The sequence below is a fragment of the Babylonia areolata genome, chromosome 19 (assembly GCF_041734735.1).
Source record: "Babylonia areolata isolate BAREFJ2019XMU chromosome 19, ASM4173473v1, whole genome shotgun sequence".
Classification (NCBI taxonomy): Eukaryota; Metazoa; Mollusca; class Gastropoda; order Neogastropoda; family Buccinidae; genus Babylonia; species Babylonia areolata.
This window is the reverse complement of record NC_134894.1, coordinates 36554069-36581358: the sequence shown is the minus strand read 5'-3', so window position 1 is coordinate 36581358 and position 27290 is coordinate 36554069. Positions and strand designations below refer to the sequence as shown.

At 40.0% G+C, this 27290-nt stretch overlaps 1 protein-coding gene across 2 annotated transcripts; it reads right to left on the bottom strand.

The window, feature by feature from the left end:
* Positions 1-90: 90 nt before the first annotated feature.
* On the bottom strand, positions 91-26581 carry LOC143293665 (uncharacterized). Of its 2 annotated transcripts, XM_076604798.1 has the most exons (9): positions 25023-26581; positions 20884-23166; positions 19422-19734; positions 17385-17486; positions 12219-16409; positions 10611-10791; positions 9741-9893; positions 7940-8145; positions 91-7434 (listed from the first exon to the last, which is right to left on the bottom strand). In XM_076604798.1, the coding sequence occupies exons 1-9, from the start codon at positions 26503-26505 to the stop codon at positions 6978-6980; spliced, it is 9369 nt and encodes a 3122-aa protein (XP_076460913.1). In that variant the 5' UTR covers positions 26506-26581; the 3' UTR covers positions 91-6977. The 2 variants fall into 2 exon arrangements, with proteins under 2 accessions (XP_076460913.1, XP_076460914.1); XM_076604799.1 differs by lacking the exons at positions 20884-23166; positions 25023-26581 and having other exon boundaries at positions 19422-20344.
* Between the last annotated feature and the right edge of the window lie 709 nt (positions 26582-27290).

Sequence of the window (27290 nt, the reverse complement as noted above, 5' to 3'; positions counted from 1 at the left end):
GGGAACGCTGAAGAAGAGAACATTCTTTGACAATCATGTCAACAGAACAACCATACATGAAAAGGAACAACACAAATCAGTATGGTTTACGTCATCTTGTCATGGAAAACATCTTTATTTGCTGCTTCTTCTGATGGTAAACACAGTGGAGACAACTTATAAAATTATGAATGTTAGATTAATTAATCAATTGACAGCAAATGGAAAATCTCCTTGCAAGAACTCATTAAAACACAGGAAGACATATTCAGCATAACAGCAAATTGTAAAACATATAACAGATATAACAAAAAGCCAAGGAAATGAAAAGTAACTAACACAGGCTTTGTCACACAGTGCCAGGAAACAAAGCAGTAACTAACAAAGTAACATGCACTTTGTGCTCATACATTCCATAACTCGTGATCTGAACATCATACCAACATCACATGTGAAATGGCCTGAAACTGACAATGTATCAATTTAGAGAATTAAAACACACAACACACGTAAAACAAACAATTTTATTACAATCTATCAATTATTATGAAAAAAGTAAAAGATAATGAGCATAATGATGAATTACCTTAGCTAGATTTAAAGGGGAGAAACTGCAAGCATGACTCGCCCAAAATGTTTCTGTATAAATATGATTATGCTTTTGCAGGCACAGATCTCATCCAGAAAGTTTACCAGTTGATGCACAGATCAGAAATCAAATGTGTTTACTCAAGTTCTTTCTTAAAAACTGGTTCTAAAACCCACATGTTCCAAATTATATCTGTTATAATCTGGTGGGGCCTTACTGAAGTTTGCTGAGTGATTAGTGCCAAGAAGACAAAACTCATGACAAACAGCAAATATCCAATCAAGATCAAATAAATGTCATTGGTCAACAGCTAGAAACAGTGAAGCAGTTTCAATACCTTGGTGTCATTATCAGAGACGAAGGGTCCAAGGTATAAACAATGACAAGAGCTGCACAAACTGAAGCAGAACTGCCAAGACAAAAGCCCATATGGAGAGACAAACATCAGTCTCAGAACAAAGCTGAATCTACTACATATACTGGTTCTCTGTTTTCTAATATGCATGCAAATCCAAACAATGGAAATGGGATGCTTCAGGGGACTCCTTGACATCTCCTACAAAGACTACATAACAATAAAAAGAAGTAAAAAAAACCCCCAAAAAAAACAACCCCAAACCCCCCAACAATATCAGACAGCATGTTAGTCAGTATGAATACCTACTAACCACAGTGGAAATAAAGGAAGATGAGATGGTATGGCCATGTGACAAGATCTGAGGGGCTTTTCAAGACCATCCTTCAGGGAACAGTGCAGCGGAAAAGGAGACGAGGCAGACAGCAAAAGAAATGGGCAGAGAACGTCATTGTGTGGACAGAGAAGCTGTGCACTCAGGCCACCCATTCCATGACCACCAGAAATGGAGAATGTTGGTGATGAGTTCAACAGTGCAGTGCCCCCATGACCAAACCAGGTTTTGGGACCAGTTAACCTTCGCTGGCTGTTGCATTTGACTACGCACGGAAGCTCATGTGGGTCATCCACCACCCATACCTTTTAAAGAGACAAAAACCTGTATATTCTTCCAAAGCTTGTGTGGGACGTGCATGACCCATACTTTGCAAAGAGACAAAAACCTGTATATTCCTCCAAAGCTTATAACAAAATATAGAAAAGGAAAACATATCGTAACAACTGATTACACACACATGCGCTTTGCACACGCACACACAGACTCACACAAACACATACACTCAGAAGAAACACATGCTCACGCATTCACACACAAGCACATACACACACACACACGCACACACAACTGATCACACACACAAACGCATAACACCACATACACATACATACAAACCGTACTTATGTACACAGAGATTGATAGAGAGAGAGAGACTGAGACAGAGACAGAGAGAGACAGAGACAGACAGCGAGACAGAGAGAGAGCGAGAGAGAGTGAGAGAGAGGGAGATTCTTCTTCTTCTTCTGCGTTCATTCGTATGCAGACGAGTGGGCTTTTACGTGTATGACCGTTTTTACCCCGCCATGTAGGCAGCCATACTCCGTTTTCGGGGGTGTGCTTGCTGGGTATGTTCTTGTTTCCATAGCCCACCGAACGCTGACATGGATTACAGGATCTTTAACGTGCGTATTTGATCTTCTGCTTGCATATACACACGAAGGGGGTTCAGGCACTAGCAGGTCTGCACATATGTTGACCTGGGAGATCGTAAAAATCTCCACCCTTTACCCACCAGGCGCCGTCACCGTGATTCGAACCCGGGACCCTCAGATTGACAGTCCCAACGCTTCAACCACTCGGCTATTGCGCCCGTCGAGAGAGGGAGATGACTCATAGCATCCTATACACGCACAATCAAAGATATTCAGTCACACAGGTACATGCTGTTAGAGAAAGGGATGGAAGGGGGTTATAGCTGAAGACAGGCGAAAGGGACGGAGCTGGGAGGGAGGGGGGGTAATGGGAGAGTAGTGGGGTAGAGAGACTATTGAAAGTAAAACTTCTTTATTTTCCTTCACTAATTGCAAATTAAACCTAAAATCACTATTAAAAAGGTATGGGTCGTGCATGACCCACACGAGCTTTTGAGGGGTGACCATGTTTTTTCCTCTTTAAAAAGCACAGGTCATACACGACCCACACAAGCGTCTGTGTGTAGTTAAAACGTCACCTTTAATTACTCATTAACTAATTAATGAATTTTTTTCTTTTTTTTTTTTTAACAAAAGTCGGCCTTTTAGGTGTAGGAAGCATTTCTGAAATAAGAATTGGCTGAGATATTTGCATTTTTGTACCCTTCTGGATCGAGTACAACCCACGATAGCCAGTGAAGTAATGAGCACGTTCCTTTGGGTGTGTGTGTGTGTGTGTGTGTGTGTGTGTGTGTGTGTGTGTGCTGTCAGGGATCTGCACTAAAAAGCGAACAACATCATTTTACTGATTGTCCTTTTTTCTTATTCCAGCCCCCTGTATTGTGAAGATGATTGTCATTATCTCTCCAAAAAATCTGACAGGTAAGTTTCTGAGTAAAAGTTATCAAATCAGGAACTGACAATGGGACTGGGAACAATGTATTCTCCATCTCACCAACAAAATAAATCTCTGTAAAACCACATCTTTCAAGTCATTTTTTGAGGCAAAAAACACACACCTTTTATGTACACCTGATTAACTCATGAGCATGTAACATGTATCAAACTCCAGAGTGTACAGACAGACTTGCACAGCATTTTGTTTATTATTTTTCATTCTGTATGAAATAAAAGAATGGATGACATTGATCATGCTAAGTACATAACACAATGGATTTCATTTGCAAAAAGTCCGGTTTTTTCTGGTATTAAAACAGTATCATTCTCTTTCTCTAATCTTTCAAGGTGAGCTGAAGAGAAGAAAATGTAGATAACAGCTGATGATTTTGTAGGAAAATTATGGTAATGGCTGAGTTACGCATAACAATGGCAATCTTGGAATTTACATCAGACAAACAACTACAATATATACACATATATATACACATACACTGTGCATCTGCACGTGGCAGGTTTGAACAGAATGACAGAATATGTATGATAGCAGTATATATACATGAATTATTACTATAATATACCACCAGTAACAGCAATGCTACAAATCATTGAGATATTTTAGGAATCTATCATTCCTTTTGGAAAAGATTATCAATCATTATTGAAGCAATGGAATGAAACAGCTGAACAACTAAACAACAAGCAGAAAAAAAACACGTTTTATTTTGATTCAGACTGACCAAAAAGAAAAAAAGAAAAAGAAAAAAAAAAAAGGTTTAATTATGATCCAAGGTCTGGATCAAAATCATCAGCCCAATGATGCACCGATTTAAAAACCAAAACCAAAACACAACACACACTGCTGCCCCCTTTCTCCACTCCACCTCATTCCCTGCTTTGCTCGCACACTGCAATCTGATGCCTCCCCCACCACTACCCCTACTTCTTGTGGGCTTGTCATCACTTTCCATGAAACAGTGTGTTCTGTGAATAACTCCACTGCCTGCTGGCAATGTTGAACTCTGTTCTGCTCTCTGGGTCATTAGCAGGAACTGGAGGCTGATATTCTTCACATTCCTCTTCCAAACAATCATCAGACTGGAGTTTACCTTTGTCTTCTCCAAGCATTCATTCTTACTTTTATTGAGCAGTGGCTAATCATGGTGTCATGGCATTTAGTTTTGTGATCACTCGGCTTGAACCAGGCATCACCAATTTGCCTGCCTGCATTGATAATGAATTGTTGACATGCTCTGGTCAGCCAGCAAAACCACTTGAAAAACAACATTCATTGATGAAGTAAGGGCTTATAAGTTATCATTAGAGTTCGAGAAACCTTGGTAAATCTACAGCAACCAACGTAATAGAACGTTCTCAGGTCAGATATATAGCTGCCATTTAGGAACAGCTTATGTGGCAGTGCTGAGTAGCAGGGGAGTGAATTATCCACCGTTCCTGAACAGCTTGCGCAGAAATCTAAAGGTTAATATACACAAATATACAAAAGTATTATCAAGCAACTAACTGATGCCAATAGTATTTAATAACACATGTATATATACAGATGCATAAAAAAAACAACCAAAACAGACATCATATTACTGACATTCTGATATTAATGTGCATACACTGATAAAAACAGAAAATGATTTGCTGCTTCTCAGCAAGCTACTGAGATAGAATTATGAGCAGGCTTTTCAGACTGTACAGTGACAATCACGTAAAGTTCTGTGGTTGGAAGCACAATATAGACAGAAACATGACACAGACACATATTATGCTTTTTTTTTTTTTTTTAAATATTGTTAATAACATCATCAGTTATCAACAACATAAGGACAATTCATAATTAATGATACAACCAAACATTTACATAAGAAAAACACATCTAAAAAGATTTCATTGTACACGAGTAAATTAAAACACAGGGCATTATTGTTTGTGGGGTGTTCATGCCATCTTGGTGTTCCAGGTACTGCCGACACCAGACCTATCATTAAACACAGCAAAACAAATTAAGCAAAAAAAAAAAAAAAAAAAAAAAAAAAAAAGGAAAAAAAAAAAAAAGCCTTGTCTAAAATATACACAGATGAACACACAGATGAACACATTGAAGCCTTTTTTTAAAATTTCAAATTAATCACTGTTTATCTCTCAACCTTTCATAATATCATGTAAAATCAAGAGCTGCCGAATAAAATCAACAGCTGTTGCTGAATTCTTGAACGTAACTGGCTTAAGCCAAATCCAAAGCATCAGGTCAGCAATGGCATTCCAAGAGTGATGGCAGGTCATGTCTTAAAAAGAGAATTCAAGCCATATCAGGAAGAAAAAAAACAAAGAGATAAGTATGCTTGCCAAGTACAAAAGATGCACCGTATTTTATATCTGATTGCACCAGCCAAACATCCCAACCCTCATGTGTTAAATGCAGCACCAATGAATACACACACACACGCATACATCCTCCAGCAGAAAAAAAGAAAAATAAAGTTGACTCATCAGACTCAAAAACTGAACACATCAAAAGAAACTACTCAGCATTATCAACAGCATTACTGCTGATAAAAACTTGATAGCTGGCACCTCAGGCATTCTTGTAAAGATGAATGAGAATTAACTAGCTGGGGAGTGTAAATCTGTTGGAGAACAGGGGTAGGTGAATGAAACTATCATGATCACCATCAAAATTTTCTTTGCAATACTTTTGTCATAATCAAAATTTTTTTTTTTTTTAAAAGGAAAAAAGAAAAAAAAGAAGTAAACTTCATAGCATAAATCATTAACATAAACTTCAAAATCTTGAGTAACTTACCATATGGCACCAACATTTCACACTGGAAGAACTACTTTTTGCAGACTAGTACACAGTAGCAGAGAGCTTCCAACATTTCGTTGCAAAACACTGATGTCTAAGTGACTCTCTCTCCTACAAGAGAATATCAAAGTTAACATGGATGTATAAATGAGATTAAAAAAAAAAGAAAGAAAAAAAGTTGAAGGTAGGGAAGACCTGTTGTGGTATGTTTTGCTGTGATGTACTAAGAGTCCCACGTCTGCTGACCTCACCTCCCTATTTGTGCCTACAACCAAATTTAGCCAAGACATACTATCATAACATACACCAACAGTAGGCTGCAAATGAGATTTTGTTCAAATGGCTCACCTGAAATATGAAAGTTTAGCACCTAGGCCGAAACTCGGGGTCACATGGAGCGGAATGTAAACATCCCTGTCCTAATATTAACAGGACTCGAACCTGGGACCCCTAGATTTCCTTGCCATGTCACCACTCCCTATCTCCTTTCTGCTTTTGTGATCAACTCACTCTTCAACCTTTTTTTTCTTTGCTGGCCCATCAGCACCGTTTCAGAGGCATTTCTCCCACATCACTCATTCTGAGTCACCCACACATCTCTTCACCCACTTACGTGCAAACACACATTCATGTATCACATATTCACTACACATTTCCGTATTATGGCCTTTCAAATACCCTCACACAATTTTCTTAAGTAAACCCACATGTAAGTTTTCAAGGCCTCAGATTGCACACATATATATATGCATATAAAAGCAATGGAAATAAATATGTTAACTTTAAAAACAAAATTAAAATGCTTTCTGCAAGAAACAAATTACAAAAAATAAAAACCAAAACTGCATAGTATATATTGTTGGGCATGCCAGCACTTCAAGTACAATATATAGTGCAAGAACAGTAAACACAAAATCAACTGGTTAAGTATCTCCCTTGCCGAATATCAAAACAAAATCTCACTGAAAATACTCTTTCAATCATCAAGAAACTTGATCTTTTCGTTTTGTACACATTAACACACACACACAATTTACATACACAACTAGTTCTCTCTAAGAAAGCAGTTCTTGTCCTTTCTTACTACAATACTAGTCCTCTATGTTTTTAGGGATGAATCTCATGAGAAAGGTGCGCTTCTCATCAGAAAGCCTGTCCCCAAGATGAAATGACGTGACACCATTCAACTGCAGTAAAGTTGTAAACTCCTGGAGTTGGCCAGTTTTGAGGAAGTCTTTCAGAACAATTTTTGGGCAGCATTTAGAAGGGCAGCATTTAGATGCAGCCATGAAGGAACCTAACAACATTTCATTTCCTTGAGTCCCAGAAGTATCTGAAACATCCCTGGATGCAGACGAAGCTGGTGAAGAGTCTGAAGATGTTTCACGTTTCTGCGTCATGCTCATTTCAAGACTGGTTGTGGCTGTGACAAGCCTTTCTGCAGAGGTCTGGAGGCCCGTCTCCTGGCTGGCAGCAGAGCGGAGCCGGAGCACCCATGCCTTCTTCACCTCTTGGTGCTTTTCTGTGGAGTGTTCTGAAGCCATGTTTCTGGAACACAAAAAATGCTTGACATGAAAGTCCAGTGTTAACCAGTTTTGCTTCTCATTAATGCATGTAGTTGATGGGGGTTTTTTTTTGGTGTTTTTTCCCCCTCCATTTTTATCAGTTACAATAAAAAATTACATTTTTCCTCAAACACACATGAAATTATATTAATGTGGGTTAAGAGTGAGTGTGGTGGGGGTTACCAGTTCTTAAACATATTGATCTAAATTATACTTCTGCTCACCAGCTTTTTGAACTGGAAGTTGTGGTCTGGAAATGGAACAATTTCATCTCAATCAACCAATATCAATTGATCCTCATGAAATTACTTTATGATCATAATTCAGGTTTGTCCAAGTTTTAGGCTTTCCCTGTCTTCACCCAACTTTCCAGCTTCCATAAATCTAATTGTTAAAGTTTACCGCAGACATAAACATGCCCACAGAGCCAACCGAAACACAAGATTATTTCATAGACTCGCATTGTGTGAAGATGGACTATCCATTACCTGTCCACAAATCGCCAGGAGCAGAAGCCACACAGGTAGCTGTATACAGACGTCTGGTGGTCAGGTGAAGTGCTGATAGGATTTCCACACAGGTCATAGACAATTTGTGATTGGATGTCCAGCCAGTGCATTCTATCCATGCTCCTTTCCATGCCATGGTCTCTGACACAGTGTCTTTTAAACAGCTTGGGGGAGTCCAGCACCATCTGTCCTCAGAAACAATGAAGACACGGGTATCTTGTTTAACAAAGAAAGGAACAACATCTGCTCAATACACTGAGAAAAGGATTGATCATCATCTCCAGTATTCAGCTGACACAAAAACCAACATCTTGTGTACTTTAACTGAGAAAAGGATCAATATCTCTTGTATAACTGAGAAAAGGATCATCATCTCTTGTATAATGACCATCTCTTGTATTTATAACTGAGACAAGGAGAGACAGGGAGGTGGGTGGGAAAGTTATAGACATAGTGGGAGAGGCGGTGAGAGAAGATAATGAATGGAAGAAAACTAAAAACAAAGCCCAGACTAAGCCCTATGGTGGAGCAGCTGCATAATCATAATGCAAGATCCCCCCCCTTCACCCACCTCCCATCCCCCTGACTTTGAGTGGTGATCTGGGTGCAAGTCTTTCTGATAAGACAATAAACTGAGGTCCCATGTTCAGCATGCACTCAGCGCACATAAAAGAATGCATAGTAACAAAGAGATTGTCTCTGACAAAATTTTGTAGAAAAACCTGCTTTGGTAGTAAAACAAATGAAATACACTTGCAGACATTAAAATGAAAGAACAAAAATGGATGGCACTGCACAGTGGAAAGCACTCTCCCCAGGGAGAACAGCCCTATCTCATGCACAGGAGAAAAAAAAACAAAACAAAAACGATACAAAGATGGGGAGTTTGTTTCATACTCCCGGTTGGGTTTAATATACTTACCCTGTCAAACTGAGGCAAACAAGGTCTCCTGATTTGCTCTGTTTGACCAAAATTTGCGGTTATTTCAGTAATAAGACGTCCTGCTATTTGTCTGCTGTCTGCTAACCAATCAAACTCCATTTCTAGGCAGAGCTGATTACTCATTCCAACGGCCAGCAAAGAACACCTACTGTAAACCACATCAAGGGGAAAGAAGCCATTCTGAAGTCATCTCAAGGAACCACTCTTCTAGACAGACCTGCGTGTCTCAGGGCTGAGTCCTCTGAAACCAGCGCAGCCACAGTGCTCTCTGAAGAGGGCACTTGAGAACCCTGCCCCAGGGCAGTGATTCTATCATGCCCAAGAGGGAAGACAGAGTCTGCACTGCTGCCCAGAAGGAACAGCGCAAGCACAGGAAAAGAACTGCCAACCGGTCCAAGTGAACTTGTGTCAGCGAGATATAAGAAAACATCCCTAAGAAGTCAAAGGATTGAGGAGGAAATGATACAATAAGGAGGAATGAAATGTCAAAACCTGATGCAAATGATGTAAATGAGATGAATTTTTAGAAGAAAATTTAACAGAAAGCTCTACAAAAAACAAACAAGCAAGAAAATAATATTTCAAACCCATAAAAGGTTGGCAAAGATAAAGTGACAAGATAATGGGCTTACCTCAGGAAATGGTAGCCATTGTGAACCAGCTCTGGTTGGAAATGTTTGATCGGCTAGCAGACAGCAGACTAACATTGGGATGTCTTATTACTGAGTTAGCTGCAAATCTTGGTCAAACATAGCAAACCAATAGGCCTAGCTGGCATCAGTTTGACGTGGTACAGTGTATGACACCAAACAGCTAACTATGGACATCTCCACTTACCTGACACTTTGTACACTGGAGACTCTGCTTACACTCCTGCTCAGACTTCTTCCCTGGAATTCCTGTGCATGCTTGAGTGCCGTCTGATCCCTCCATCACACTGGCCTGGATCAGGGCCTTCAACTTCTTCTCCTTATCAGGATGGGAGATCCTCTGCAATCCAACACAATTTTTTTCAAATTTTCATCCAAATTTACTGTAAGTTTAGTATTCTCCCTTTCTTCCAGCTTACTTTCTGTCTGTCTATCTGTCCATACAGATCTGTCTCTTACTCTGAGTCTCTCTGCATCCCAACACCATGTCTATCTGTCCATGCAGTTCTGTCTTTTACTCTCTCTGCAACCTAACACCATATTCTCAAACTGTCATCCAGAGTTAACTGTTAGACTAACGGCCTCTCTCTCTTGTTCTCAACTTTCTGTCCACAATAGTTAGTCTCATTCTCCCTGAACAGAAACAGAAAAAGATGGAGATCCATGACGCAGAATAGTATAGGCAAGGCATGCACCACACACGCTCCATGGCGTTAGTGTTATCTTTTACTCTCCCCCACATTTTTTTCCTTTGTCTGTCACTGTCAATCTGCATCTACATTACTCTCTCACTCTCACATATGATAGACCCTCTCTCTCTCTCACATACACACAAACACTTATACTCACACACACACAGTCTGACATCATAATGATAAAAGTTTCCAAACCTAAACTAAATGAGAAGAAATCATATAATCTTGCAGAAAAGAAAAACCCCCCACCTCATATCATGTTAACAGTGGCAGTAAATAACTGTCGTAAGGCCATATCATTTAACACACTGGATCCAACAACAACAAAATAATAAAGATAGAGAAACCACTGTCCAGCTCACTTTGTGCGAGAAAAGCTCCCCAGGATGCTTCTTTTCATGATGCTTCTGTGCTTCATTAGTGGAGGCAAATTTCTTGTGGCACAGGCAACAGACAAAGGAGCAGTAGTCCAGATGACGGCTCAAATGTAATTTCAAACTGCGGTAATCTGGATGTACTTGAGCACACTTGACACATCTATACCTGCAAGGAAAAGAAATATTCTTCAAATAATAGCAAGGGTTTTAGAACTGTCCTAGAAAACAACAACAACAACAACAAATGCAAAGCAGAGTTGTGCCTCTGTTTCAGTGTCTGCATCAGATTATGTCATATATTCAGATGACAAAGGTTACAGAAAATAAACTAAATGAACATATCTGAAATGGCAGGGGTGTGCAATTACACATACAAAGTACACACATGTAATGATGTATTGAATCAAAAATAAGATGCAGACCAATAACAAATTGCAGAATGTCTGATCAATATCTCAAGGATGAGTGTAGTTAAATGTTTTGTTACCCTTTTCTTCTTCTAATTATCATTCTGATAGCTATCATTTTTTAAAATTTTTATCACAGACCTTAAAATGAGTAAAGTCTGCACAGAGTAAAAATGTAATCAAAACAGTTGCATGATTCTACCAGAAAATGATCACTGCCCACCACCAGTTTTGCTTAATTAAGTAAAATCAATAGCCGATCAACCAAGATATGTGCAACTACAAGCACACTTTTAATCTTATGAGCACAACCATTTTCATTTTGTCATTTGAGCATCCATTATCTGTTTTTGGTGTATGTTTGTGTTTCCACAGCCCAACATACACATACCAGACATAACTATCTTTAAAGTGCATTTGGATCTTTTTTCCTGTGTATACATAAGAACGTAAAATTCTATATCATTAAACAGGTCCACACATTATGCTGGCATGGTATTTTAGGAAAATTTAGAGACATTTTGCAACTGTGAAGATTTGGATTTCCACAAACACAGGAAAATGCTTTTCTAAAACAACCATATATGCATACCCATTTAGAGCAATGCAAATTGTGAAAGTGACATTGAAGGTCTGATATCTTTCAGTTGTACTGCTTTGCTTTTGTTACAGCTTTTTCCTTTTTATTCACTGGACCATAATCATTATAATGTGAACATTCACTATCCAGAGCAGAAGGCTCAGTGTTATAATTTCTGGGTTCATCATGACATAGCAATCATTAATACATTGTCGCTCTCTCTGTGTCTCTCTCACTAGACAGTTACACACACACACATGCACACATATCTATCTCAGTATCTGCTATTACTGTCAGATCAACTGTCAAGTTGTACTGACTACACACACACACAAATATCTTTATGTACAGACAAAGTACAAATTTAATTACAATTTTCGGGCTTTAAGTATAAGGTGACTGATCGGGGCACAGGGAATGGGAATACTGTTTTCTTCCCTAACCCACTAATTTTCAAAATGACCCACTGATTTTGTGGTGAACCGGTCAGATAACTTATAGTGTCCTGCAACAAACATAAACTTTGTATATAATCAAAGTGAAGATAAGACTATTATCAGTATCAATATTTCAATATCAAACTCTAAACCAGCAGGGAAGACCAACCTTTTACAGCTTGTTTTCTTGCCTTCATCATCATCCATGCTTTGCTCATCTGCCTGTTTCCCTTCCATCCTGGATTTCAAGGCTGAGGATGGACCCTGTGTCGGAGACATCTCTGGTTCTGCAGTGCGCTTTCTTTTTGACACTGAAGTGGAAGCTTTGAGCGAACAACCTGACCTCTTTTTGTTGCCAACCTTTGCTCTTGCAGACATCGCAGTATGCTCAGCCACCTTGGTCTCTTCAGAGGTCAAGGAAGTCCTAACTTCTCCAGAATCCTGGACAGGCAATGTCTTGGCACTGCAGAGTCCTTGTTGCTCACCGTGCATCTGAGCAGGAGAGCCACCAGTGCTCTGGTAACTGGTGTCATCATCTTCCAACGAAGAGTGCATGGTGTTTCTGTTCTGTTCTGGGGGACTTTTGACAGTGCTGTTTGTTTGCGCATGACTGGTGACATTCCTGGTTCCAGTTGGTGGTGGTATCAATGGAAATCCCTTGTCCAGTATATCAGAAGTGGTCAATGTGCCCGAACTGCTCACAAAGTTCTTGTTTTCTCGTTTCTTGTCACAGTTTGTGACACTGTTTTCCTGGTCTGTATCATCCTCCACAATCATTACTGCATCACCATCTTTCTCCACTCTTCTCAGCTTTGATTTTGGTTCTGATCTGATCCTCTTCTGTTTTGGAGAACAGTTTTCTTTTTCTTGGATTCTGAAAAATTCGCAGATTGACACTTCTTCCTTTAATTCTGGTTGTCCAGCATGGACACTGTTGATATGCCTTTTCAGATATGATAATTTTCCATATAAAACACTGCAGTACCCACACTTTATCAGACTCAGAAGACGTTTATGTTTGCAGCAGATATGGTCTTGCAATTCATTTATGTGAGAGCTGGGAGCTGCAAACTCACAGAGTTTACATTGTGATATTTGTTCCGAGTCCCTCCCAATTTCCCCTTCTTTCACATCTAAGTGTCTGTTAGCACTCATCTGGTCTTCTGAACCCTCTTCATCAGAGCTGCTTTGAAGTCTCTGGACTCTCCTCTTTCTTGTCCTTTGCATGACAATGTCATCTTCTTCAGCTGCTTCATCACCACTCTGATTATATGCCGACTCCACATGACTGGTTTCTGCTGAAGTTTGATAATCTTCCACATCATTTATCCTTTCATCCTCACCTTCAACTCCATCTAATCCCAAGGACTTTTTGGGTTGCAGACTTAAAACCTTATCAGCATTTACCACTTTCTTTGAAGACAGTTCTGAAGCTTTCTTTTCAGAACCTGTTTTTTGTGAAATGATTTCATGGGCCTTTCCAGAGTGATCTGAATGCTCTGCATGGTCACTCAAGCTCACTGGATCCAAAGAGCCTCTCGACTGGTGTTTTGTCTGCAGAGGATCAGTCTCGTTGGAATGCATATTACCAAAGAAATCTGAAACAAGAGAACCATTTGTCCTCATTTGTCTGGCCAGTGATCCAGCATAGTTCGTCTGGTCAGAGGCAGACTCACTGTTGATGTAAGGTCTGCAAGTTTCCAGATGCTTGACCATAGAACTCTGTGAAAGGGTCATATCACCACAGGCTTTACATTTAAGCTTAAGCAATGAACCTTCCTTCACAACAGTGTAAGTACCACTCTTTGGGCGACCAACATGCTGCACCTTTCCCTTGGAGTTCTGCAAAGTCTTTGGCATATAAAGTGCTGATGAATGGGGTTTGGCTGCCAGGGCATGGATCTTTCTGGAATCCTTTGTTGTGGCATGTTCCTGGTGTTCCTCTGAATCCTGAAAGCTTGTACCTGCCTCTGCACTCCTCCGACAGACTGATGTGGATCTGTTAAGAGATCTCACACCACAATGTGCATGTCCATCAGAAGGCTGGCTAATTACCACATCTGAGACAGCAGAATGGTCTTCTGGTCTTTCAGAAAGGTGACCCTTTTTGGATACAACAGAACCATCATTTCTCTTATTTGTTGCAGTTCTTTCATTTCTGGCATCATCATCCTGATTAACTGTGTCAATGTCATTTCTAACATTGTCAACTTGATCCACTGCCTCTGTTTTACCATCATTTCTCTTATTTGTTGCAGTTCTTTCATTCCTGGCATCAACTTCCTGATTAACTATGTCAATGTCATTTCTCACATTGTCTGCTTGATCCACTGCCTCTGTTCCTCCACCAGCAACAGAGATGCTGTCTCCACCAGTTCTCAGAGCAGAAGTCAGTGTGTATTGAGAGGATTGGTTAACAGCTGCCAGCTGACAACAAATTGTTATGAACTTCTGAATTGTCAGTGGTTTTTCTTCCTCAAGGGTCTGAAGAATATCTGCCTTTTTGACCAATAAATACTTGATCTGACGTTCCTGGCCTGGATGCTCCCCCAAAAAATGTCTCTTCATTTGAGCAATCGATGAAGTTTCAAGAGAACAAAAACTGCAAGAATATAAAGGAACATTACAGTGAACGAAGAGGTGCATGTGAATACAGTCAATTCGATCAAACCGTTTGTCACAGAAAGCACAGGAAAAGTGGCCAGCGTCCTCATGGTACAGCTGACCAGACAAGGCACGATGCAGTTCATCAGAACCCAGCAGCTCAGTCAGTCTAATACTTTCTTGTCTCGTCATGACAGGAACTTCCTCACGCTCAACTGCAGCAGGTGAAACCTCTCTCTCCGCCACTTCTGATGGTGTTGATTTTGTACTCCCATTCTGAGCAAGCTCAACTGACGAGACTGAAGTCTGTTGTTGAACATGGTCACAGGATTGATCAACAGCAACACAAACCTGCTTTTCACAGGTGGCTTTATCGTCATAATCTGAAGGTACAGTTTCCATGTGCACTTTGGTGGAGTTGCTGCCCACACCATCTGATTCACATTCCTCCTGTGGATGTTGATCCTCTTGATGACAGTTAACATCACTGAGTACCATGTGACTAATAATGACACTCGTAGGAGAAGCAGCTGATGTATCATGTTCACATTGTCCTTCTGAATGGTCTAGTTGGCCATGGTTCTGCTCAGAAGAGCTACCTTCTATCTGGCTTCGGTTCTGTTCAGAAGAACTATCTTCCCTTTCAAGTTGAATGTCTTGTTGGCCTTGGTTCTGCTCAGAAGAACTATCTTCCCTTTCAAGTTGAATGTCTTGTTGGCCTTGGTTCTGCTCAGAAGAACTATCTTCCCTTTCAAGCTCAAGGTTTAGTTGGCTTTGCTTCTGCTCAGAACTATCTTCCCTTTCAAGTCGACAGCCAATTGTGTGATGGTCATAGTCTGTTTCATCCACATCAGGAACATTCAAGACCACAAACCTTTCTTCAACTTCATGCCTACTTTCATGACTAATAATGACACTAGGAGGAGAAGCAGCTGACGTATCATGTTCACATTGTCCCTCTGAATGGTCTAGTTGGCCCTGGTTCTGATCCGAAGAGCTATCTTCTATCTGGCTTTGGTTTTGCTCAGAAGAATCATCTTTCCTTTCAAGCTCAAGGTTTAGTTGGCTTTGCTTCTGCTCTGAACTATCTTCCCTTTCAAGTTCACAGCCAACTGCATGATGGTCATAGTCTGTTTCATCTGGATCAGGAACAGATAAGACCACAAACCTTTCTTCAACTTCATGCCTACTTCCATGTAATGACACTACAGAACTGGGCTCATTTTCAGGCAGCTGTGAGTTGTGATCCTGCTTTTTTCTTGGGCATGTGTTGTTTATGCCAGAAATAGCAGTGTCTTCAGTGATCTCATGGAAGGATGAATCATTCTGACATTCTCCTGAAACAGGAACTTCTGACTCCACGTCTAAGACTGGTCTTGAAGCCAAAGGATTAGAATGAGTCCTTGCATCTGAATTCTCATCTTCAGAAGAGGCCTTTTCATTAAAACGAAGTTCTGGCTTCACACGGATTCTTACATTTTCAGGAATGTCACAAACTGTCACAGACCCTAACCTGACACCATCCTTACATGAATCATGTCCATAACCATGGATCTGGCGTTCCCTGCACAGCAGAATCTTCAGTACCCGGAACACACGTCCCCCTGAATGACTTGTGCGCCAGTGATGCTGGATGGCCGCTTTCTCCATAAAGCGGGAAGCACACTTTGTACATGTGTACAGCGTCAGCGAGTTCTGTTGCGCATGCTGAAGAAACTGCATACCATCTGTGAAAGTGGACTTGCATCTGGAACACCTGTAAAAGTAAAATGCTATTTTAGTACATGTTCACAGATATATACATGATCAAACTCATAAAAAAGGTAAATACCAAAGGTTACAGGACCTAAACAATGCCTTTCCAACAAATACCACTTCAAAGCATGAGTGACGTAACAAGACTTGCCAAATTAGCATGTAAGCAAGTCTCTGGTTGTATCACATGACAATTCATTGCTCTCTCTCCGCTAACAAAGTCCTAACCACCCACCACAGGACCCTCCCACCACCTTAAACCTGATAAGCAACTCTAAAATGATATTTAAAATATTGTGTCTCATATGAGTAATAAGACGATTAATATGCCCAACACCTACAAATTCCTTCCCAAATGCCCTCCACTCTCTCTCAAAAGAAAGTGAGATCATGGCGTGGATTTAATGAAGCAGCCTAACATCACGGCCTCTCAAGGAGGAATGTTTGATCTGACACCAGGAGAACAATAACTTGAACGCATCACATGACTGAAAGTGCCAGCCAGGGAACAGATATTTTAACAAGGTCATGTTCATTCTTCTTCAACACATCTACTCAAAGCTTTGTGCTCATAATCTCTCTCTCTCTCACTGTGAGTGAGTGAGTGTGTGAGTGCAAACATGCGCCAGTGTGTGTGAGTGCATGTGCATGTGAGTGCATGCGTGCATCACTGCATGTGTGTATTCTCTGTATTTCCTTTTATAATATACCATTATAAAAGAGAAAGTGGTGAATCTTGTAAGAACATTTGATTGCTAGGTCCAAGTGGTCCCCCACTTGTCCCCTCTGAGCACTTAGTGCACTCAATACTGGGTCAGAACAACATGGGGCTGAGAAATCAAACAATGGTGTTTACATCCTTCAGATGGTTCAAACCAGGTATCATTCAGTCTCTTGGCCTGTGACAGCAGCAAAAAGTTACTTCTATGAACTGTACACACACAAAAAAATACAATTTAAATATCATAATACATACTTAAAAATGTTGCAATCCTGGTGTTTGACCAGGTGCTGGCGGATGTTATGAAGACTGTCCGTTCTGTAATTACAGCTGTTCCAAAAACAAGGGCATAGGTATCTGAAAAAACAAAAAACAAACAATCAAAATAATAACATACAGACATACAAGTCATGTCAATCATCTTACTTCCCAATGAACAGCTGTTTCTCTTTCATTCAAACATTTTTCCACTAATATTCACAATATTTCTATCTGAGCACATTTTTTAAAATAACTTTTTTTCTGTTTTTCTTATTCTATTTCTAGAGAAGCAAACAAATGTCAACATAATTACACACAAGTTTATAAACAAACCAATTCACACATGCATTCACATACTCTGAATTAAAATATAAACACAGGCAAATTAAGAAATACTCACAAACACTAGTAACAGTAGTAACACATATACAGTTTTCAGTTTCAGTCTATCAAGGAGACGACAATGCGTTCGACAAATCCATATATGCTACACTACATGTTCTAAGCAGGTGTCTGACCAACAGCATCACCCAATGCACTTAGTCAGGCCTAGAGTGCATGCCTATATTAGTATATATATATATATATATATATATATATATATATATATTTTGAACTGATCTGATTGGATTTCTTCTGCAGAATTTTGCCAAAGAACAACACTCTCATTGCCATGGGATCTTTTTCAGTGTGCAAAGTGCATGCTGCACACAGGACCTCAATTCATTGTCTCATCTGAGTTTGTTAAACATGGGAGAAAGGGCAAGAGCTGGATTTGAACCCAGACCCTCACACTGTCACAGACTCTGTATTGACAGACGAGTGTCTTAACCATTCTGCCACACATGTACACCTGTGCATGTACAACAATATGCACAGCAGCAAGTACAACACAAACTCATACATATCAAATAGATTTGAAAGACATTTCTGTAAAACTAAAAGTACACTGTTTACTGTTAAAGGCGAAGATTAAACCAATACTCAAGCATCCAGGAAATTTAGTGAGGATCAAAATATCAAAGTACCCAGCAAATTAAGCAGGATTAAAATGTGTCAGTGTACAGTACAACAGAAGAAGATTAAAATAATAATAACAACAATAATAATAGATAGTATTTATAATATATGGTGCAAACTCCCCATATAATGGGCTCTAAAGCGCCTTATACAACAGTGCTTAATAACATACCTCTGTACATGAAAAAAACAACACACACACATATATATATACTACAATACTACAAATGGCAGATATGAACAATCACACACACACACAAGACAAAAATACCCAACATGCAACCACACATACAATTGTGCACACACACGCGCGCACACACACCACCCATCCAGACACACACACTACATGATTGAGCCAGAGGGTAAAGTGGTGTGGGTGGGAGGAAGAAGAATGCAGACAATTAGTTATGCTTGAATAGGTGAGTTTTCAAGTTTTTTTTTTCTTTAAAGAGGACAGCGTGATGGAGATCCAGAGGAAGAGAATTCCAGACAGAAAGTGCTTGATACTGAAAGGCCCTTTGGCCAAATGTCTGACGAGGTTTTGGGGATTCGAAGGAGCTTTTAAGCATAAGACCTGAGAGAACAGGAAGGGGTGTAAGTACAAAGGACAGAAGACAAGTAAGATGGGAGAGATCCTTCAAAGGCAATATGGCAATTTTGAGCTGAATTCTGTACTAGATGGGTAACCAATGAAGTTGATGTAAAAGTGGGGTAACATGATCCTTTTTTGACTTTCTGAAAATGATTCTTGCAGCATTGTTTAAAATCATCTGACCAGCAAGCAGTGAACTGAGCGGTTGCTTCAATAGTTTAGATATGGTAGAAAAATAATCATCTTAGTACCCGGTGTTTCAGGTGAACATTAAAATATCTAAGTACCCAGCAAAATTTGATATGAAAATGATCCACAAATTTAAACATACAGAACTGTGCATGCATGCATCAACTGATCCGAGGATGTAAATAAAAAACAACAACAAATAATAAAAGAACAACAACACCTGAACATACATGTTTGACTCTCCTGAAGTGTGGGAATTCATATGGTTGGTGAGATCTGTGGTGTATTCTCCACCGTAGTTGCAATGGTAGCAGGGAAAAACTGTCTCATTGTGGTGATCAGAGTTCAGGTGCATGGTGAAGTCGATGGCGGTGTCGCAGCTGAAGTCACACAGTGAACAAATGTAGAAAAAAGAGCGTCGATCCGATGGCTCCATCTTCCTGGAGGATGGTCTCTCCCCTTCCATGTCAGAGCTCTTTACACGGCCTACTTCACTGTCCATGCTTGTCATTCTAGAACTGAATGGTCTGAAGTCCTCTTGATCTGGTAAGAAAATAAAATAAAATAAAAATAAAAATCTAAGTCATCAGTAAGCAAGTCTACATGCACTCTAAGTTACAGGTATATTACTGCCGAATAACATGTGGAGTGCTGGCCTAGTGGTACTGCGTCTGCCTAGGATAGTAGGAAGCAAGAGAATCTGAGCGCACTGGTTCAAATCCCACTGTCACCAGTATTTTCTCCCCCTCCACTAGACCTTCATTGGTGGTCTGGACACAAGTCATTCGGATGCGATGATAAACTGAGGTCAAGTGTGCAGCATGTACCTAGTGCGTGTAAAAGAACCCCTGGCTAAAAAAGGGTTGTCCCTGGCAGAGCAGCCTGAATTTCATTGAGAATTCTGTTGTGACAAAAAGAATAATACAATACAAATACAACACACAATAATGAAGTACCAATATCAATACAATACCGCAGAACACACACAGGCATGCACCACTGCTCACATATGTTGTCTTCTATACAAAAGGGCATGACTGTGCATGCACCATTACCACCAAAACATCCATATAAACTGCTTACGCACACAAAACTTATAATCTGATTTACTGGAGTGTAATAATAGCATCACTGGCCTTTCCAATGTCAAAAGCAACCAATCAAAGCAAATCTACATTTACTATGTGTGTCAATAAGCCCAAGTTTGGTCCAACTGCTACATTTCATTCATGAATGTCAAAGATGGCATCCCATGTGAGTAGTTAATGTGAATACAAGTTTCACAATATTAAAGTGCAAAAGCATTATACTAGTATATCATTTTGATGGGGATGGGGGGTGAGGGATAAGGGTTTGGGTCTAGGGGAAGGGGTGGTTGCAAACTTCATTACCTAACTTACGTTAAATTGTCTTCTGCAATAAATCTTTTTAAAAAACTAACCCCAAAAAACACATTAATGAGCTGTCTGCACTGAAAAGTAAAGGAGAAAACATGTCATACTGAGTTAATATAAAGAATATAATAATAGTTTCAGTAAATAACCAAAACTGAACTCATGCTGCACTTCACAAGTGTCTGTTGATTGTAAAATCAACATGCATGCTGCACAATATTGCACAAATAGTGGAAAATGAGGTGGTACAGATTAAGGTTTAATCAAGTAGTGGTCAGTGCCACACCAGTACACTCACCCTTCCCCATGTTACGTGTAACCTCAGGAAAAGTTGAATCCGTTCCTACAACCTCATCATCTGTTCCCACAATCTGATCACTTCCAAGGACTGCATCTTCTACAGGCTGAACCTCAGCTTCATCTTCATCATCTCCCAGTCCCAGATTACTTGAGCCAGCCTCTGGACTGTTTTCGTCTCCAGAATCACGTCCACTCTTTGAGACACTTTCAGCGCAATCACATGGATGACAACAGCTGCAGTCATCTGGGTGCCCAGTGTGGTCTGACTGGCTAGGGTCAGGCCTCTGACCATCTGCCTTATTAGTCAAAGTCTGTTTTGCTGCCAACACGCTCTCCTCTTCCACCGAGTTTTCCCTGAAAGCTGAGTGTGATTGTCTTGAGATCTGCTCTGCACTGTCTCTAACTTCCCCTTCTAACTGATCTGTGTCAGCATTAGTCATTAGATTTGAAGATGCATTTTCTGTTACAGGACATAGTACAGGAACTTCTGCAGGTACACTTTTATCATTCTCAACTGACTGGACTTCTGGGCCCACAGTGCTGCAAAAGGGCTGAGCATGAAGATATGTTGAGGGGTTAGGTGATTCAACTGCTCTTTCAGAGCTTTGTGAAGCTGATCCATCCCCTCCTGCAACTGATAATGCTAATTTTGAAAATAACTTTTTTCGACAATCAGCATTAAGCTTTGAGAGGAGATTTCGGTCAATGGTGGACGACACTGAATTTACCATTTCTCTTGTTTTCGAACAAGACTTATCTGCTGTATCACTGCACTCACTGCACTGTTGCCGTTCCTGGTGCAAGTGGTTCCATACATGCTCATAAAATGGTTCTTTCTCTTTATATCTTTGAATACACGGAAAACAAACATAAGTTCCGTGATACTTCCCAAAATAACTGGAGCATGAGACAAGCGCACTGTCAGCAGGTATAGTTTGAGCAGCTGCAGGATCATCCATGGGAGCATAATGGGCACTGCATGCCCCTGCTAGTGTGACAATAGCAGAACCGGATATGCGAGATGGCTCTGAGCCCACACCAGGCCCTGACTCACCACTGGGATGAGGGGAAGAGCTTGTCAGTCTGCACTCAGCAGATGATGTACTTGCACAGATTTCTTCACCTGGGTACTGAGAATTTGCTTTTGTTGTCAAATGGGTTAAGTCTGTTAGCTCTGAAGAATGCAATGAGTAAGCTGCAGTTGCTGCAGGCAATATGACTGGTGGTGAGGTGATAGGAGAATATGGCCAAGTAGATGAACTGGAAGGAAGGGGTGATGATGCTGAAGATATTGGACTGTAAAGTGGCGATCTATAAGAAGAAACAGAATTAATGGGAGAGTAAGGCTGCTGAACATCAATTTCTGTTTCGCTCATCTCCACTGTCTCGCTTGCAATACCAAGAGCAGCTTCAGTGTCTGGCGCTGGCAATGCATCATCACTAGTTTGCTCATTCTGAAACACATATATAGCAGTCCTACTCTGACCAATATGACTGGACTGTGCTGGAACAAAATCACAATGCATGCTGCCACCGACGCTCGATTGATGACTTTCAACTACTGGTGAAGATGGTGATGCTGTCTTAGTGGATGAACAAGAATTTAAGTCAGTGAAATCACTAGATACATGATTTTCAGATGGAGGAATTGTCATGCTGGCTACAGATGGGTCTAGAGTGTTCAGGGCAGAAATATTAAGAACCTGGTTTGATACACTAGATGCTTCTGTTCCTTCCATGTTCACAGTCTGATTTTGACTCCCACTCATACTACCAATACCAATGTTTGACTGACTACAAACTGGTGCAGTGGACACCAGTGAAGTGTCAGCACTAGCAATAGTTCCATCAGACATAGCTGTCATACATCCCTCAACTGAATCCACCACAGTTCCACCAACTGCAGCTGTGAGATCAGTATCTTCAGACTGACTTGCATCTGTTGCTTCCGAATCATGTTGTTCAGATGTGTCCACTGTTTTCACTTGACAAACAAGAAGAGGATCCTCAGAATTATAACCTTGGCCATCACTGATGTTAGAAACTCCATTTTCCTTCTTGAAAGTTTCTGAATACTGGTTGCCAGTCATATCTGCACTGAGGCTGGGATCCTGCTTTCCAGAACTGATTCTACAGTCTAATAACTGGTCTGCAGGATCTCTGTTGATGCTGGGATCATGACCAGACTCAGATCTGGAGCTGCAACTTTGGTGGCTACAGGTATTACTTTCTCTGCAGTCACTTCTGATGTCCTGGAAGTTCCTTGCACCACCATCACCATCTGCGGCACAAGATACAAGAATACTTTATCTCTTAAAGATAAATTTTTGGTACATTTGCTGGCAAAGGTGACATATTTGTTAATTAGACCAGGGCAGTCAACATCCTGTAAATATTACATTAACACTGATCGACAGATATAAAGAAAATAAATACAATACTTCTGTTGTCTAAGTCACATTACAGGAACACTCCAATCTGTAACAGGGAACCAGCAATTCAATGTGTGTGTTTGTATATGTGGTCATATATAAGCAACTATAACCCATGTTATTCTATGCTAAATGGTTTAGACTGCATAAAACAGAAAATAAAGTGAACAGATATATATGCATGAAACAATAAAATGCAAAACAGATTGCATACATTACCAATAAAAATATTTAATGTAATAGTAACATGTAATAAGCATTCATATATACAGAGATAAAGGGGCGTACATAAAACATAAGATGTAAACACTTCTAATAAAATACTCAATTAACGCTATAACAGGCACATGTACCATGACATGTAATCATAGTTCCACGATAATCTTTAAAATACATATATGTAATGTGTATGTATCTCTCAGTCTTACAATATATCACTCAAAAGTAAAAATATGTAGTAACTTATAGACACAGTCATCCAGAACAAGCAATCAAAAATACTGAACTTTACCAGCAGGGCAGATGTTTTGCATGCATATGAGTGTATGGATGAGCCTGAGCTTGTGTGTATCTAAATGTTTGGTAGGTAGTGTGGGATGAGAGGGGGTGGACTTGGGGGAGTGGTGTGTACACAGGCAAGCATTATTGAGTGTGCAAGTGACTCTTAGATTACAAAGAATCTTGTATCAATTTAATGGCAAAATGTGTGTATGTGTTCAAGCGTGTGTGTGTGTGTGTGTGTGTGTGTGTGTGTGCGTGTGTGTCTGTGTGTGTACATACATACTTTTTTCCAATATATATCACATGTGGATTTATTTGCTGGACATGTTTACTAATTTTGTACATACTTATGAGTAACAATCTGTTGTCTTACCTAGTTTGATCACTTGTGGTATGCCTTATCATATAACATACATGTTTATAATGAGCCTGTGATTGCACAAAATTGAGGAATTTCCATGTGGATTAATAGTTTTGTTTTTGTTTCTGTTTTTTTTTTTTTTTTTTTGTTTCATTTGATTAAGACACACACACACACACACACACACACAGAGAAACATACAAATGCCTGCATGTATGTGTCACTGTACGAATGCTCCTCAGCAAAGTGAGCTATAAACACTGCTCGAGTTGGATAACCTTTCTTACAGTGCAGACAGTGGTAGGGCCTGGGTGAAATCTGATACAACAAATGTTCAATTATACTGTTCCCTGCAACATTACTGTAGCTGCATTGCAAGCAGACAAACTTCTGGGTATTTTCATCATATACAATGAACCCCAATTTCTGCTGATTGTTTTCAAACTCATGTTTATAATGAGCCTGTGATTGCACAAAATTGAGGAATTTCCATGTGGATTAATAGTTTTGTTTTTGTTTCTGTTTTTTTTGGTTTTGTTTTGTTTTGTTTCATTTGATTGAGAGAGAGAGAGAGAGAGAGAGAGAGAGAGAGAGAGAGAGACAAAGAGAGAGAGAAACATACAAATGCCTGCATGTATGTGTCACTGTATGGTATGGCATGGATATAATATGGAAGGGCACTCTATACAGATCTATCTTTATCTTTCTATTGACAGACAGACAGACAGGTAGATTGATGGATGCAAGAAACAAAATATGAGAATAATGCAAGTGGTGGTAGATATTCCAGAAATAATTGATACTATGGTGATAAAACAATATCAGTTCTACAGAGAGTCTTACTCTGAAGTGAACGCTGAGTCACAGCAGGTCTTGCTGAAGGGGTTTGATGCTGGATACATGACTTGAAACTTGAATGCAAAGAAAATGCTTGTTTCAGTCCCAACCTTGCAGATTCTTTGGCCTGCCGAAGGATTTTCTTGACATTTTTCACCTGATGCAGTTCACACTCCACCTTCTTTCCCGAATGCTCCTCAGCAAAGTGAGCTATAAACACTGCTCGAGTTGGATAGCCTTTCTTACAGTGCAGACAGTGGTAGGGCCTGGGTGAAATCTGATACAGCAAATGTTCAATTATACTGTTCCCAGCAACATTACTGTAGCTGCATTGCAAGCAGACAAACTTCTGAGTATTTTCATCATATACAATGAACCCCAATTTCTGCTGATTGTTTTCAAACTCCTGAGAAGTTGACTGATCTCTGGCTTCAGGTGATAATTCTTGCAATATGACTTGTGAGTGTCCCACCACTAGCTCTGCACTGTTTGCTACATCCGATGAGACTGTGGGCTGTGATGGTTCAGCAGTAATGTTTACTACACTAGACAATGCTGTGGGTTGTGATGGGCCTGCAGTCATGTTTGCTACACCAGACCATACTGCTGGTTGTGATGAGCCAACAGTAAAATCTTCTGCACCCCATGATACTGTGGGTTGTGATGGTCCAGCAGATGATGATTTGGTGGGCTTTGGTGGTTTGTCTGTTATGTTTGCTTCAGCAGGTTGTGATGGTTCTTCAGCAACATTTGCTTCAGCAAATGACATTGTGGGTTGCAATGATCCAATGTCGTTTGCTTCTGCAGGTAATATCAATATGTGCTGTGATTCTCTGGTTTGTAATAATCTGGTGTCTACTGATCTTGCCACTGAAAGCATAGCAGGAGTGTCATTAGAAGATGCTTGTCGAGATATTTGTTTAGCCTTTTTTGCACTACAAATGTGACAGTTAAACAATCCTTGTTCATCAGTTGTGAAACCACACTTGTGACACTTCAAAACGCCTAACCTTGACCAGATAGAGCACTCTTCATTGTCCGCTCTCTTTTGTTCTTCAGTAGCTGGACCAGCTGTTGCTGAACTAGAACCAGTTTTCTTTTTCAATTTTGCCTTCTTCTTTGCTGGAACAGTGTCATCATCCACTACTTGTCTTTTTCTCGGGGACTTAGTCTTCAACTGTTCGGCTACTCCTTGTTGCCTTTTCCTCGGGGACATTGTCTTCAACTGTTCAGCTACATCAGTTGACTCTGTATGGTCACAATCACTTTTTGCCTCCTCTGAAGACATCCCAGTCGATTCAGGAGACTCAGCACTGCCATTAGCTGATTCAGATGATACCGATGACTGAGACAACGCATGGGCTGAATCGGTGAAAATGATATCTGGCGTGGATGAAGACATGACTGGAAGGTCCTTGAGTGTGGAGACTAGACAACTATTTCCATCTTGGCACCTTTCTGGTACTATAATATCTGCACACAAAATCATAGAAGGAAAACATCAATGCAATGTATTTGCAACCATTGCCATCTCCAAAAATAACAGTTTCAATAATTATATGCCAAACCAACTTTGCAAACACACAGATGCACTGTTCTAGACATCAAGTTAATCATACCGCACAATATGTGATAGCGATACTTATCCAGTTAGTACAAAGATTATCTGTGTATAAATAGTATACATGCAATAAGCCTCCATTGTCATAGGTTTTTTTTAATTACAGTTCTGGATTTCAGAAGAGATGTTTTATCCTTTGTTTAAAAATATTTCTCATTGTATCAAAGACCAAAAGATAGAGAAAGGGCAAAGTCCACACTGTCTAGAATGGTAAAAAGACAGAAAAAAAGAAAATGGGCATGCATGTCTTTCCAAAACCAGTCTGATTGTGATACTAAATACTTTATTATCTCACTGATTAAAAAAAAAAATTCATGTGTGGCATATGCTGTATAAACACTGTACAAAAATCACAGTAATTTGATATGAATCCATAAAATGATTGAATGGTAATGACTAAACCTCACATACAATAATCACGATCATTCACATGCAATAATCACACTGAGACAAATGGCAGCGTTCATTGTCTTCAATCTGCCAACTCCCCACTTTCACTGTTTCAGGGAGGAAGGGAGGGGAGGATGGGGAGAGGGGGGGGGGAGGTGAAGGGGGGGTGGGGTGGGGTCAATGAAGCTTCCAATTTTGTTCTGAATTTGCAGTTGAGCATTTATCCACACTGGAAAATTAACTTCTGAATTTGCAGTTGAGCA

Bases quoted from the DNA above. Each gene is read 5' to 3' on its own strand.
- LOC143293665 (XM_076604798.1), bottom strand. From the start codon at position 26,505: ATGATTTTGTGTGCAGATATTATAGTACCAGAAAGGTGCCAAGATGGA. The intron at 10,792-12,218 runs GTTGGTCTTCCC...TTTTCCTTGCAG, and splicing joins AAGAAAACAAGCTGTAAAAG to GTATAGATGTGTCAAGTGTG. The intron at 7,435-7,939 runs GTAATGGATAGT...TTTGTGTTCCAG, and splicing joins TCCTGGCGATTTGTGGACAG to AAACATGGCTTCAGAACACT.